Source organism: Salarias fasciatus, chromosome 16 (genome assembly GCF_902148845.1).
Source record: "Salarias fasciatus chromosome 16, fSalaFa1.1, whole genome shotgun sequence".
Classification (NCBI taxonomy): Eukaryota; Metazoa; Chordata; class Actinopteri; order Blenniiformes; family Blenniidae; genus Salarias; species Salarias fasciatus.
The window spans coordinates 28525140-28541190 of record NC_043760.1 but is presented as its reverse complement, the minus strand read 5'-3'; the positions used below and the strand labels follow the sequence as shown (position 1 = coordinate 28541190).

The 16051-nt window shown below is 49.2% G+C and overlaps 1 protein-coding gene across 1 annotated transcript in view; it reads right to left on the bottom strand.

The window, feature by feature from the left end:
* Positions 1–205: 205 nt before the first annotated feature.
* LOC115403027 (aryl hydrocarbon receptor-like) overlaps positions 206–16051 on the bottom strand; it is a 35877-nt gene continuing 20031 nt past the window's right edge. The window contains exons 3-11 of the mRNA XM_030111779.1: positions 11486–11592; positions 9930–10019; positions 9532–9646; positions 8272–8402; positions 7995–8185; positions 7586–7695; positions 7343–7484; positions 4673–6149; positions 206–3611 (exon numbers count right to left, since the gene is read on the bottom strand). Of these exons, the coding sequence (XP_029967639.1) occupies positions 3534–3611; positions 4673–6149; positions 7343–7484; positions 7586–7695; positions 7995–8185; positions 8272–8402; positions 9532–9646; positions 9930–10019; positions 11486–11592 (2441 nt within the window). The 3' untranslated portion in view covers positions 206–3533. The remainder of the gene's footprint in view (positions 3612–4672; positions 6150–7342; positions 7485–7585; positions 7696–7994; positions 8186–8271; positions 8403–9531; positions 9647–9929; positions 10020–11485; positions 11593–16051) is intronic.

The following is a 16051-nucleotide window of genomic DNA, read 5'->3' as shown; positions in this document are numbered from 1 at the left end:
GGCTTTCTGTGCGTCGCAGTAAGAAGTTAAATCCAAAGAGTCGCTGGGAAAGTTAAAAAAATAAAAATACTGCAGGAGTCCGGTAAAAGCTGCCACCTGGTGTTGCGGGTCGCTTCCTGTGTTGCTTTAACTGAGTCAATATTGCAAACATGATCATGAAAAAGGAAACAGATACAGCAAAATACTCTGCTTGGTACATTTTTTCGAGTGTATTTTCCTTGTTTACCCCAGAGGCTGAAATGCACTTAAAAAAACAAACGACAACAACAAGAAGCCCTCATTCGTTTCTCGTGAGAGTATCTCCTGCTGTGGTGGATATGGCTTCCCTTAAATCAGTGCAAAACAAAGAACTACAGAGGAAGAAACCTCTCACTACAAGAAGGCACATTTCTATATATTCATACTTATCGCAGCAGGAAGGCGTAGAAAGAATAACATGAGGGTTATGCTGGATATGGCTCAGTGTGGGTAAATGCTAAATATGTTTCCATACGAGATTTAAAAAAAAAACAAAACAAAACTGTCTGCATCACGTTCCAGGAGTCGCACCGAGCAAACGGTTTCATTAATAAGGAGCTTCTCATAAAAGCAGCAGATCCTGAAGGGTTTTAACAGCTCCTCCTCCCACTGGAGCTTCCTGGTGACCTCTGGTGGCCGAAGTCATTATGACTACAGCAATGTAGGACGGCGAAAGCTTTAAGAGGGAAGAGCGGCGAGAGCAGAGCTGGAGCTCAAAATGAGCTGCATGAGCGAGTAGCAGTCACATGCAAATTGTTTTCCCAGTTCTATTTTGTGGCCCCTGGTGGTCAAAAAAATATAGCTATACATACTGTGGAGACTTGTCAACATTCATTACCAGAGAAGGCAGTATATTTTAGTTTAAAATAATTATTTAGTTGGAGTTTTTGTCCATTTATCCCATAAATACGGGGTAGTGGAGCTACAAGACTCAGTCTGACTCCAACATAATAATTCCCTCATAGTAGTAAAATAGGTCATCAGAATATCATTACAAAAGGACGATTTATCCTTGTAAAAGAATGAAGTTTTAAAACAGGTTTTTGGTGGGAAGCGTTTGCTCTACACAGCAGACACCAGCCCGCCGTCAGGTTGTTTCATTTTCCTCGTCTTCAGCCACACTAGAGAAAATCCCTCTCAACATTTAAACCATCTCAAAGTTTGGCCACTTTAGGTTCAAGTCAATATATTTCAGCATTTTTTTGACTGCTGTTACATGTCAAAATGGTTCCACAATAGGTTATACAAGTAAAAACTGATGCAGGTAATTTGGGCACATTGGAATTGATTATTTTAACAAAAGTGCAATTTTATAAAAAGGGTGGTCTTTTTTTAATGTTGCATAAGCAAACAAAGGGCAAAGGGCAGAAATCCCAGATACTGAGGGGACAAAGAGCAGAAAAAGAAAGGTCATACTGCGGAGCTTCTTTCTAAACTGTTGTGAAAAAGCAGTGCGATCAGTAAACTGTAGTGGTCTGCAGACGCCTACAGTTTCCCCACAGCGGAGTGAAGTTTCTTCCATTTTAACGATGTTTCCGTGCTCCTGATAACCCCAGCAGTCGTGACCTCCCGACCCCCCACACTGCTGCAGCCACGGGTTTTAATGAATGATGACGGGACCATTAACACAGTGGAGTCTGGAGCACAAGTACCATTTTTAAAGCCTCTTCTCATGAACTAATCCAGTCAGACTGACCTCAGATCTGTTTTCTTTTCTCCTAATTAGTGCATTTTGCAGTGAGTTTAGAGCTGCTCACCAGCTGGGACTGGCTTCAGCAGACAGACAGACAGACGGACAGATTAAAGGTTAGATTATCAGGTTTACAGTCTGAACACAGCGAGCGAGGCTCAGCGGATCGCTCAGCGGAAGCATGAACCTTCCCGGAACTCCTACACAGCCTCCACCGGGCTTTGAGTTGAGATGAATGATGAGTACAGAACGAGCACACCCAATTTCTGCACAAGTTCAGTAGAATTTCTAACTCGACCTTTCTGAAAACGCCAAAAACAGTTTGGTCCAGGAGAGACGACCGATAAAAGCTGTGGCAGGTACGGTAGTACTGGGGAGCCATTGCAGTTTAAACCAGTTTAAACCAGTTGAAGGCATATTTAAAACCAGTATTGACCCAGTTTAAAAGCAGTATAACCCAAATAAGGATAGTCTGAACAGTCTAAGCCTGTCTAAACCAGTTTAAAACATGTTTCAAACCAGTTACGACCACTCACACCAGTACGAAAACCAGTCTAAACCAGCCTAAGCCTGTTTAATCCGGTTCTTCTGGAGGTTTACACAAGAGCTACACCTGGACACCCAAACAGCGAGTGAGGTCTAAGTCAAAAACCAGTCAGAACCAGTTCAAAAGATGCTTTAAACCAGTCTAAAACCAGTCTAGAACCAGTTCAGAACATGTTTTAAACCAGTTTAGAACCAGTTCAGAACATGCTTTAAACCAGTCTAGAACCAGTCAGAACCAGTTCAGAACATGCTTTAAACCAGTCTAGAACCAGTTCAGAACATACTTTAAACCAGTCTAGAACCAGTCGGAACCAGTTCATAACATGTTTTAAACCGGTATGAGTGACTTTTAAACCAGTCTAAACCAGTCTGACCCAGTTTAAAGCCAGTCTAAACCAGAACGAGGCAGTGGAAGCTGGTTTAAAACCATTTCAAATCCATCAAAGCCATCTCAGACCAGTCTAAACCGGGTCCAGGTCCAGTTCAACCTGACTGAGAAGCCAGTGAAACCAGATGTTTCCCTTTGTGAAACACATGTCTGTAATCTGTGTACGTCGGTGGGAAATATTGAGACTTGAGCTGTTTGACAGGAATCCACTCACGATTCTCTCAAAGCACATTTTTTACTGCAGATAAACCAAATTCTGTGGTTTTGAAGCTGAAGATAACTGATAAAGCAAGAATATCGATAAAGAAGAAAGAATATTTATACACTTTCGTCCACTACTTTGAGGGACTCATTTTTCAAAAACCAGATGGGTAAATGTGTATTAATGGCAGTAATAAAAATTATGATAATTATAATAATTAAATAGTAATATTGTGAAGGCACAGCTGTTTTGTGAGATTACAAATTCTCATAGAAAAAGTTTTAACGTTCTCAGCATCAAATTTAAGAAAGATTACATAAAAACGTATTAAATTCCTGGAAATGAATTTGTTTCCCTTATAAAAAACATCTTTGGCTGTTGGGATGGCCCCTCCGTGCCCCCCCCCCCCCCCACACACACACACACCCACACCCTCCCCCCTCCTGGCCGGCTCAGGGTGCTTCCCCTTAAATGCACCTGTGGCTTCATATACTTCATTGTCTTCATAGTGTGTCTTCACGAAAGCAACAGCTGGACAAGCTCTTAGGAAGCGGACAGTCGATGTGGTGCGGAAGGGGTCAGAGGTCGAGGGTCTGTGGAAAAGCACCGATAAGGGTGAAAAAACCATCCGGGGCTTCTTCCTTCGCTGTCCTGCAGGTGGCGCTCCAGCAGCGACCTCCGGCCGGACTTTACTCCATCATGTACGCCGCCACGTCGTGAGCAGGACGGAGGAAGTAGCCGTTGTGTTCAGGGGGAATTCCTCCGTTCTGGAAAGAGAAGAGCAGGTTTCAGCTTCTCTTATTTTACATTTCCTCAGTTCTATAATGGAAGATCCTCTCTGTTTTATTAAGAGAAACATGTTTAAATCTGAATAAGTGAAGTAAAATGAGAAAAACTCAAATTGTGGTTTTGTTGCACAAACAACCAACAGCACCGCCTAGTGGCCCAACAGGAGAACTACATTCTACTCAGTGTTTCTGTCTTTGTATAAATCCTCAGAACACTGAATATAAACGGGTGTAAACTGAAATAAAGGAGCAGATAAACAGCTTGGGGGCTGGAAAGAGCTCAGAGGAGGCGGGTCTTTGTAGCGATTCCACCAATCACTGATTAGCAATAAAGACCGGACATAAAATTGAAGCCACCAGCGCCGGGTGAAGGCGCTGGTGGCGTCTTTCTGATCTGGTTTCTAAACACAAGGCTCAGAAGGCTGGCTGACTTAAGATCCATCCATCCATCCATCCATCCATCTTCTACCACTTATCCAGGACTGGGTTGCCCAGACTTCCCTGTTCCCAGACTCTTCCTCCAGCTCTTCCGGGAGGATCCCAAGGCGTTCCCAGGCGAGCCAGGAGACATAGTCTCTCTAGTGTGTCCTGGGTCTTCCCCGGGGTCTCGTCCCGGTGGGACATGCCTGAAACACCTCCCTAGGAAGCATCCTAACCAGATGCCCGAGCCACCTCAGCTGGCTCCTCTGGATGTGGAGGAGTAGCGGCTTTACTCCGAGCTCCTCCCTGGTGACTGAGCTCCTCACCCTGTCTCTAAGGGAGCGTCCAGCCACCCTACGGAGGAAGCTCATTTCAGCCGCTTGTATCCGGGATCTTGTCCTTTTGGTCATGACCAAAAGCTCATGATCATAGGTGAGGATGAGGACGTAGATTGACCAGTAAATCGAGAGCTTTGTCTTTCAGCTCAGCTCCTTCTTCACCACAACGGACCGATACAACGACCGCATCACTGCAGCCGCTGCACCGATCCGCCTGTCAATCTCACGCTCCATCCGAGGTGGCTGACTGAAGAACGATAAAGAAACCGGTGGAAGCGTTACCTGCAGGAGCCTGCTGCTGTCCATGTGGAGCTGGCTGCTGGAGGCGGCGCTCAGAGGACTGACGCTGGCGTCCTCCTGGTTGATGACCGCCGTGCCGACCACCGGCTCGTTGTGGCCCCACTGGTAGTAGCAGGACCCCTGCGGAGGACTCTGGTCCTGATATGTGGTTCCCCCCTGCAGGCCCGCGGAGCCCGGGTGAGCCGTGACGCCACCCAGCGCGGGACCGGAGAACATACAGCTGCTGAGGGCGTCCGGCTGGGCCCCCGCCGGGCCCCCCCGCTGCTGCTGCACGTGGTTCAGTCCGGGCACACCCCCGGGGAAGAAGGCCTGGCTGTCTGAGTGGTGGAATGAGAGCATCTTGTCGTGTCTGTTCTGAGGCAGCGTCTGCGGCGGGCCCTGGGGGCCCTGCGGCCACGCCTGCAGGCTCTCCTGCCCGCACGACACCGAGAGGCGCACGGGGATGTGAGGGGAGCTGGAGTCTTTGGAGGGAATCAGGGGCGGCGGGACGTCGGCGTGCGGCAGGAGCTGGCCGGCCGGCCGGACCGCCGCGGCGCCGTGGGGCTGGAGGCGGGGCGGGGGGACGGTGAGCTGCGGCAGCTCGATGGACGGGCTGAAGATGTCCTGCAGCTGCAGCTGCTGGATGGGCGGCAGGCCGCCGGTGGGCGGGGCCATCAGCGGACCCTGGTGAGACAGTTTCTGAGTAAACATGGGGGCGGGCTCGACCACGCCCCCTCCGTTAGCGGCCTGCTGCTGCGGGTACAGGCCGTTCGGCGCGCCGCCTTTAGCCGTCTGGAACAGGTGAGGCTGGCAGGCCTCGGAGAACGGGGGGGTCATGGGGGCGTCCTCCTGTCCCACGCCGAGGCAGCTCGGGGAAACGGCGCTCAGGCAGTCCTCTGCCTTGTCCTTGAACAGAACGCTGTCGATGTAGTCAAACATGTCGTTGGTGAGGAGGCCGCCCAGGTCAGAGGTCATGGCGCTGGGCTGCTCCTCCCCCTGACTCATGCTGTTCAGGGCGGCCTCCAGCTCCATCAGCGCCGCGTCGTCCACGTCCAGGTTCTGCAGAACGCTGCTCAGGTCTCCGCTGTCGGCCATTTTTTCCAGGCTGTCGATCAGAACCGTCACCGACTGCTTGGCCTCTTCTTTCACCACGGCGCCGCCATTGGCGGCGTCCGCCGCGTCCTGCCAGGAGTTGCTGGCCACGCTGAGCAGGGCCCGGCTCTCCATGAACACCTGGTCCACCGGCAGAGGCGCCTCGGCCGTCTGGGAGTAGATGGCCTCGTCCTGGCTGAGGAAGCAGTCCAGCAGCGAGGTGGGGGTCAGCTTCTTCTCGGAGGTCTCGTCCTGGAACATCTTGTTGAACTGCAGCTGAGCCAGGTCCACGGTGGGCGTGGTGTTGTACAGGACGCCCTCCCCCGTGGTGAAGCTGAAGGGCAGCTGCAGGCGCCGCTGGCGCAGGTACGCCTCGCCTTCCGGGTTCCTGCCACACAACAGCAGCTGTTACTGAGTTCAAGGTGAACTTCAGCATCAATAATCAAGGTGTAGGGCTCGATCCTGTACCGTCAGGATCATTTTACCCGCAGTGATGGATCCATATGATCTATTTATTAACATAACATTACATCGTAGACTAGACTATACAATACCACACTTTAATGACACTACAGTAGTAATACCACACTGTAATGATGCCATGGTAATAATACTACATTGTTCTGATACCATAGCAGATAATATGACACTCTACTGATACTATAACAGTAATTCTTTACTGTATACCGGGGGTGTTCAACCTGCGGCTCTGGAGCCACATGTGGCTCTTTAGTCCCTCTGTAGTGGCTCCATGAAGGATTCAAAAAAGGTTGAAGTAAAATGAGGAAAAATAGCTAAAACCACAAGAAATGGGGAAAAAAGATGATAGAACAACATAAAAAACCTGAAATGTCTCCAATTTCTGAAATAAGACAATGAAATATGGCAGAAAAAAAGCATAGAAAACTGTTGAAAAAGAGATAAAATGGCTAAAAGTTCAAAACTGTCTACAAAAAAAAGCTTGAAAAGAACAAAACTGTTAAAATCAAGTGCAAATATAGGTTAAATTTAATAAAATGTTCACTACTCTGAACCCTAACTTCATAATTGCATCACAAGATATAATTTTGGTATGTGTGTCAAAACTATATATGAAGCTTCCTGAGCTGCATTCGCCTCATTTTCATGGTTAAATGTTCCTTATGGCTCCAGAACTACTGGACTTGACATAAAGTCACTGAAATGGGTCTTTTGGTCATAAAGGCTGCAGAACCCTGGCCTATAGTGTAAAGAAAAAGAAAAACACTGTGAACACGCAGACACATGTTTTAAAGGAAGGTACTACAACCTAAAACAAACAAATAAAACAATAGCTAATAAAGATCATTAAATAAAACCTTCGGTGTAAACGTAGGTAGAATAGTTTTTCTTTTGATCCTCAGTTTCTCTGGTTTTAGATGACAGCAGGAGTTCTCCTCCTCCTCTTCTCTGCTCACTTCCCCTCATCATCCAGCCCTCCTCACCTGCTCACTGCCTGCTGCACAGATCGCCCTGAGCTGCCCTCAGCGTGTTGACGTCTGTCCGTCCCTGCCTGCTCTCAGCCAGAGGTGTGTGATGTGGCTGCAGAGCTCAAACACTCACGTCAAGGCTCTCTGATACGCGATGATGAAGTCGGGCCGTCCTCCTTTGAAGATGAGCTTGGCGTTGGACTTGACCCACACCCAGCTGCCCGACTTGGTCAGGAGCCTGAAGACGGTCAGGCCGCTCTCGCCGGTCTTTATCACTGCGGCACAGGGAGCGGCAGAGGTTCTGTGTGAGCGCTAGTTCAGTTCTTAACATCCGAACCGACGATTAGTCGCGTTAGATGGAAAAGCTGACGCTCACTGCGGATGTGGTTGTCGGCGCAGTACATCATGTCCGCTGCGTGGATGAACTGATACCCGGAGCCTTTCATACACAGCTCCACCTCCGAGTAGCCCAGGATGATCTTCCCCCTGACAAAGAGAAGGAACACGTCAGTCTGCGGTGAATTCAACAACAACAAGGTGAAACGCAGCATGAAGACGAAATGTGGAATAGTAACAGATTTCTGAAGAGGTTGGGAGAAGGACAAAACATGGACTGTCTGAGATGAAGTGAAGCGTTGAAAGGAGCAGTCTGAAATGATAGCTTTGTCTTCAGTCGGTCTCATCTGGACTGTAAACCCAGAGAAAGCTGCTGTCCGACTCTCCAGGGAGAGTGGGTCCAGCAGAGCATGCTGGGAGCAGAGAGGGACCCGGACAGATTCCTGCACCTGCTGTCGATCCCCATGGGCGTGAAGTCCAGGCCGTGTTTGGACTGGAAGAGCAGCATCTTGGCCCTGATCTCCACGATGGACGGCTGCTGGACGGGCACGGCCATGGCGAAGAGCGCCAGCTGGGGCCTGCTGCCGCTCGCCACGCTCTGGCTGTGCAGGTACCTCAGCCGACCCTGGAACTTCAGCGCCTGCGGAGAGCGGGGAGGAGGGCTTCAGACGGCGCCGGCTGACCCGGCTGGCCCGGCCCACCCCGTCAGACGGAGGGAAAACCCACCAGGAAGCCGGAGGAGTTGTCCAGGAGGCAGCGGAAGCGGCACACGAAGCTCCTCTCCAGGAAGGAGGAGTTCTCCGGGGGGAGCTGCTCCGGGCGGTACGTCACCGCCGGCCCGCCGCCGCCCTGCGGGGCTGAGACACACACACACACACACACACGTCACTTCCTGACTCCCTGCTGCTGCACTGCGCAGCCTCGCGGTGTGACGGCTTCCTTCAGCAGCGTCAGATCAATCAGACGGGTGTGTGGAACAACAGACGCCAGCCGGTGGCGTCTGCTAAACCATCAGTCCTCTCTGCATCACTCCGTTCACATGACCGCATCGCCTCCAAATCATGTCACACACTCTCACTGCAGTTTACTGCCACTATCAATTCACCAATACATAGTAAATCTGAGTAGAACAACAGGAAAACTACATTCTTGGGCTGTCAAAAGATTTTAAGGATTTCCTTAGTTTACTTGTTTATTTGTTTATTTGTGAATGGATCCCCATTAGTTGCCACCAGGGTGACATCTAATCTTCCTGGGGTCCATACCTATTAAACAGTCATAAATTATAATAGTACAGAATAAACAGAGTCACAGATAGTGAATGGAGTACATAGAGTAAACAATCATAAAAAGTTAACCGCGATTAATCACGCTTTGAATGACATGTTTAAAATGATGGGTTTTTTTTGCAATTAAAGGCAGTTTTCAGCCCATAGCATTAAGCCTTCATCAGTCCAAACCATCAGTTCAGAAGACTTCCTGTGAAGGCCTTCCTTCCTGCAGCTGCTGATTTAACACCAGAGCGTCTTGATTGGGAATCAAAGAAAGAATTTCCTTTTGGAACTTGTTGGATTTTCTTTCAAAATAAATTGCATGTAGATCAAATCAAAACATTGTCTGAATTGAAAAGAAGTCCTAAGCCAAATTATGGGATTAATCGTGATTAAAAAATTCATTTTTTGACAGCTCTACATTAAAAACTCTGACAGCCCTACTGAATTCATTCAGTCAGAAGCAGAAAAAATATCCACCTGACAGAGAAAGTTAACGACGACTCCAGTTTAGAGAAAGGGTTAAGGTTTAGGGTTAGGGCTAACCTTAAACCCAATGGAATAATAAACAAATCAAAGATATGGTGTTCCACAAGGATCGATAACGGGACCCTTTAATTCAATACAGATGCACACATTACTCAAAGCACAACAGCGCTCCGTGTTTCCAGCAGCCTGTGGATGAAGCGCTGCTGTGGCGAGCAGCCGGACTCACCGTCGCCGTCCCCGGCCAGAGGAGGAGGGTTGAGGGCGAAGTGCAGCTGCTCTCTGAACATGGAGCGGTCGTCGGTGTGGATCAGGTCAAACACACTCTGGTGAATCACGTCCGACTGCAAGACAACGTCAGAGGACAGCGGTATTTAGGAGACGATGAAAACAGGGGGACTCCTCCGGTCCAGAGGGACTGAAGGACAATGTCTCCTAATAATCCACTGGACAGACGAACATGAGATTATTCAATCGGTTAGTAATTTTGGAAAATGTCAGCAGCTGTTTCCCAAAGCCAGATGAGAAGAATGATTTTAGGAGGACTGATAAATATTCGGCTTGGACTGAAAAAATAGAAAAGACCGTAATGAGCCGTCCGTCCCCCTGTCTGCTGGCTCAGCTCACCTGATGGAAGCCCAGGTAGTCCTTGATGGTGGGAGAGGAGTAGAAGACCAGGCCGTCCGAGGTGACCACCATCACGAAGCCGTTCAGCGCCTGCACAGGAAGCAGCGCCGCACATCAACACACACACACACACAGGCAGGTTTTCCTGACTGTGAGATTCTATTCACAGAGAGCTAAAGGTGTTAAGGGCAGCTCCTTCATCCAAACCCAGTGGAAGGAACACCTTCCTTTATTTTTCATGTTGAACGCAGCTTCATGCTGCCACCGCCTCATTCCCAGCAGCCACAGAGCTCTGGACGTCAGCAGCTCTCGGGTTCAGCCATGAAGCTGCTCTGCAGCTGCCGCCGCCGCCGGGCGTCCGTCTGAATGGAACGTTCACGGCACGGCGAGGTCGTGACGCAGAGCGCAGCCTCAGCCCGGACCTCAGCAAACACGGCGCTGCCGCCGCCTTTGTGAGGAGGCGGCGAGCGTGGCGGAGTCCTGGCGGAAGGCGCCGGTCCCAGCAGCCTCACCTGTCGGGAAGCGGGGCCGGGCGGCGGGCCGCCTCTCAGCTCTACCAGCTGACCGGAACACCGCAGACTGGGAGACACGGGCGCTCGTCTGCACGCGTAGACGTACGGTCACAGATCAGTCAGCAGGCGCTCTGGATCACTGCAGACAGTCAACATGGCTTGAAAAGGCCATTTATACACAATGTAGAGCCAGTTAGCTCCATTCAGGGTCTGCATGCTAACATAACCGCCCACTGCCCGAACGACCCACCACCAGGAGTCAGTGAAACATGAAGTAATTAAGAGAGCTCTGTTATTCAGGACAACAAATATCAGCGCTACAGGACATCAACATCATCTACTGAAATGCTGATATTTATCATAAATGCCAGCTGCTGTGGTTCCACAGTGACGGAGTGCAGCACCAGGGTCCACACGGCTTCACACCGAGTCCGCCTGTCCTACCATGTGTGGGTTCTGAGACGTCTGCTGTCACGGCGGTGCAACTACAGACAGGTGGACAATCTGACAACGGCTGCACAACACAGTGACTGCTGCCTCACCGCGGCTCCAAACCACAAACAGAAACTAAGCAGAAAACACTGAGACGTTAAAGCAACGCCGTCCTGCACCTCAGAGCCTCTACAGTTTATTGATTTATTTCCTGAACGCACCGGCGGCGAACATCAGAGGTGTCCAACACACTTCACTTCAGCCCCACGACGAAAAGAAAATTAAAATATGCCCTATATTCTCACAAAAATCAAACAATGACTCCCAAAGATGATCAGAATTGGGTGTTCCGTCCTGATCAGGGGTCGGCTGGCGGCTGGTCAGGAGGGGACGCTCACCCCCCAGCTCCGGATTCAGAAAAATAAACTAAATAATCTGCAATGAAGCAGCAGATAAACTGCTTGGAGCGCCGGAAACAGCAGCCTAAGGAGGCGGGGCTTAGCAGCGATTCACCAATCACTGATTAACAACCTTGAGTGACATGAAATGAAACCATCCAGCGCCGCTTATCTGGGTTATGAGGGTTCTGGGTTTTGGCCCGGAGCCGCCTACCTGCATGAGCAGCTCTCCTTCAGAGAGTGGCGCCGCCTCCACGTTGCTCCTGCTCTGCCCGTTGACTCCGGGGACCGCCAGCCCGCCGTTGTTGGCCTTTATGGTCGCTGCACAGAAAGAGGAGGGAAACCAAGGGTTTTTAAATATGCCAGCTGTCTGCACACAGGCACACGCACACACACACACACACACACACACAGAAAAAGATCATTAAAGGGTTTCGTAAATAGCCATTTAGTGATTCGTGTTAGGATAAAGGAGCGTTGTACATCACGCTCCTCTACACATCATCTCAACTCTCAGTTTGAGTCGACTGAAACTCTCCATGCTGTTTCTCCTTCAGGATGATTTCAGTTCATGAAACAAGACTCAGGGTCTGAGATGAAAACAGGCCTGGGCTGCGAGCAAGAACAGTGTGGAAACACCCAGCATGCTGACTCTGGTCTTCCTCCGCTGCTTATCACAGACGCGCCGTCTCTCACAGCTGTAAACTCCCGTTCAGAAGACGTTTTATGGCTTTTAACCTGGAGCTCTCAGGATGTGCAGCGATGTGAGCACAGATACGCTGCGAGCCCTGCACAATCTAATCAATCTCCCAGACGGAGCATGTGAGCCGGAGCGAGTCCCACACACAGGCCCGTCTGTTACCACAGGAGCGCCGGCTCTAACGTCACATGACGACAGCGGCCGGCGCTGCAGGCTGCAGGGAGGGGGCCCGGGCATATACTGCTGTTAATATACAAAATTGAAAGTCTCATTTCAAAATAAAATAGAATAAAAAAAATCTTTCCCTGAGTTTCACTGCATTCTGACCTCCACCTGCCTGCAGAGGGCAGCATCCTGAGAAAGGCAACATGTGAAAGTTCTCCGTCTCATAATCCAAAGCCACAATGTTGGACAGTGACATGAAATGTGAGTAACTGTGTTTCCAGGCCTGAAGAGGCAGATGTCAAATTACAGGAATGCCTGACGCGCTGTGTGGTCAACCAGAGCAGCGTGGCTTTCAGGAGTCAGACTAAATATACCGTCATTAGAGGAGACGCGGTGATTCATGAAAAGCTCCTTTAGGGGCGTCTAAAAATATTCCAGAGGGACCTGAAAATAACCTGGCCGGGTTTTCTAGAGGAGCGGAACTCCGAGGACGGCTGGCAGAACAAAGCCAGTTTAGACAAGCTCCTCCAAGCCAGGGATTACAGAAACCTCCAACCTGGCAACGCCTCTCAGCTGGTGTGTGTGTGTGTGTGTGTGTGTGTGTGTGTGTGTGTGTGTGTCTGTTGGGAGTTGAGGGAGCTGCCAACAAAACAAGCACAGTCCTCATGAAGGAAGCAGAGATATTCATTGAATGTTTGCTTTAGTGTTCCTCTTCAGCTCCCTGACCCAGCTGTGTGTGTGTGTGTGTGTGTGTGTGTGTGTGTGTGTGTGTGTGTGTGTGTGTTTGTGATCATCCTCATTGGTCTAGTTTACATAGGAGTTTTTTTTTAATTTTTTTTTAATCAGACTTTTAATCAGACTTTAATTAGGGGTGTCCCGATCCGATATTGATATCGGATATCGGTCCGATGTCAGCCAAAAAACGAGTATCGGATTTTATCGGATTGCATCTAAAATCTCCGATATAAGCGCTCCGTTAAGCTGTCCATTTTCCGCTCCAGTACTTTTGACAGTAAAAAATAACTGAAGTGGACTGGAATTGTTTGCACTTTAAAAGTATAATTTGTTTTTATTGGAGTTATTTAGGTTATTTTTAAGCATCTTGTAATTTATTTATTTATTTATTTATTATTTAACTGTAGAACACTGCAGGTATTATGTTGAAGGTTAAAATTTTTGTTACTAATCGGTTAATAATAAACGGGTCAGTTTTTCTCATGCCTACTGTTGCTGACTATTGTTTTCTGTGTAACATCACTTGATCAAGCCTTTTTCCAACATTCCACACCACAAGATAAGTAATGAAAGTATGTATGATTCGTGCTGATATCGTATCGGACCAATATCGGTATCGGCCAAAACTCAAGGCTGCAATATCGGTATCGTATCAGAAGTGAAAAAGTTGTATTGGGACATCCCTAGACTGAAGACAATCCTCTTCAAGGCGTTGGACAGCATATAAACTGGTCCAGGAACAGTCGAGGAACAATCGTTCAGTCCTGGTCCACCAGGGTCCCCTCTGAAGCGGACTTTCGGCGTCCTCCCAAATGGACGAGCCATCTGGGACATATTCATCAGGTCTCATCAGGTTCTGGTCTTTCTCTCTGCAGCAGCAGTCCTCAGAGTGTTTTTATCTGATCAATAATGTCCAACCATCTCCATGAGACCCTGCTCAGAGAGCTCCTCCCCCGGCCAGAGCTCCTCCCCCGGCCAGAGCTCCTCCCCCGGCGCCGCTCTCCACTGGTAGTCTACCATCAAGCTCTTTCAACAACTGGCTCCACCTCTCCTCTCCAGTGTTTGTTCTCTCAGGGTTTTTATTAAAAGTGTTTCTCAGCCACCGTCCAGTTCTTCTTGCTTTTTACTTTCCTACTTCCTGTTTCCTGCTTCCTGTTTCCTGTCACGTCATCACGTCACTACGTACGAGGGAACGCATGGCAGAACCAATAGTCTGCCTGTACAATCCGCTCCACTGTTTGTATGAGACACGGAGTGGATTATTGATCGGCGCAGACGACCTCGAACAATCGTATCAGAAACACAATCCGCTCCGGCTGAAGAGGATCCTCTCAGTGTTTATATGAACCGTTTACCATCCGCTTCACCTACCGTCCCATTAGGAGCAGGATTCATGGCACATGTGTGTGTTCCTCCTCACTGAGTGTGTGTGAAGCCGACTGGCTGCTCGCTCAGTGCAGCCCAACATGTCTGGTCATGATCAGACTGTAATGTAGGTGAGTGGAGTGAGGATCAGAGGATCCTGGATCCTGGGTGTTTTCCACCGCTGATCCTTCGCTCTGAATAAAACACTGCAGACAAACATCGTGTGAATGTTGAAAGCTGCCATGAGCAGAGACCCAGCTCCGCTCTGCTTCATGGACCTGGCCTCTGACGGGGTTCTGTCACCAGGTTTAACAAGCCCGCCACAGGACAGAAGACAGAGACGGTCACACAAACTGTCCTCAAGCGCAGGGGTTTTAATTTGGCAGGGAACTGGACTTCCTGGGGAAAACTAAGGCCTCGTTGACAACACAGCTTTACCAAGTGAAAATAGATAACTTTCCCCCGGTACGGAATCAGACCCGGTACTGGACCGGCCCTGGTGCTAAACCGGCCTCGGGGGGGAAACATTTACATTGTGGCGGATCGATAAGCTGGGTAAGGGTTCTTTAACGGTACTTTAGAACGCTGCTCTCCAGCCTTTATTCTCCACAGACTTATTTTCAACAGCATTGTTTTTCCAAGGAACCAGCAGGATGGAGAATAAAGACACTTTCAAAATAAAACGTTTTATTCTGTCTTGCAGACCAGCACTAACTGGTCCATGGATGGTTTAGTCCCTCAAACATTTGTTGCTGTTCGATGCAAATCACCACATTAGTGGTGAAAAGGAGATGTGAAGGTGAAAGATTGACTCCACACCGTGTTAAGAGTCAGTCGTAACAACAATCCACCTTCGTCTGTTCACACCATTGTTCTCCATTGCTAATGTTTAGAGTGTGTTGTTCTCTGCCTTGTGTGTGTGTGTGTGTGTGTGTGTGTGTGTGTGTGTGTGTGTGTGTGTGTGTGTGGTTTCATTACTAAAGCAAACAACACCAACTACTAGAACAGCGTGGAAACGACGCTGTTCTCAGGGTTTCTGCTGTTGCCGTGGAAACAGACATTGTTCTTATCTGGAATGAAAAGTGAAAAACAATGCTATTTCACTCTAAAGCATGGAAATGGGAGTTTGGACACACACATGTTGAAACAGGCCTCTGCAGGGACGCCCTGGGTTCCACCCGGCCGGGTTCTTCACAGCACAGGTACCAGAAGACTGAGTTCAGCCATACAGACGGTGAAAGACACTGACAGTATGTCAGCAACAGGCAGACTCCATGTGATCGGTCATGCCAAATCTGACTGTTTTCACTGAATATAAAGAATAAGTGTGGCGGTCCTCCACCTGGTCTTTCCTCCAGACTGGAGTAGTAAGCTCTGCGGGCTTCCTCGCTCGGGTCTCACCGTGAAGCCAGAAGCTGGCGGACCGGATCACAAAGCAATGTGGACGCCTCCAAAATAAAAGCAATGGAAAGTTTTCCAGGTCTGCTTGGGATTGTACAGAGCGTCTTACTTTGTTTTTCCTTCTCTTGAGCGTATCTAAAGCTGTAACGGACACACTCACAGTCTGGATGGAAACGCCGTGAAGCAGCGCGATGAGGCTGAACGCCCCTCTGGACCTCTTCACTGGTTTGTTTTTTAACACTGTTGACGGTCAAACTTTGCGACTCTCGTGCATTTAGACACTCCTCCTGCCTGAGACTGGAATATTCTGGACGGCGGAGCAGAGAGAAAAGCAAAGCGAGCTCTTCAGCCTGAGCCCGGGCTTCAACAGCTGGCTCGCTGCCAGAAGACAAGTTCTCTCATTGTTGGAAAACT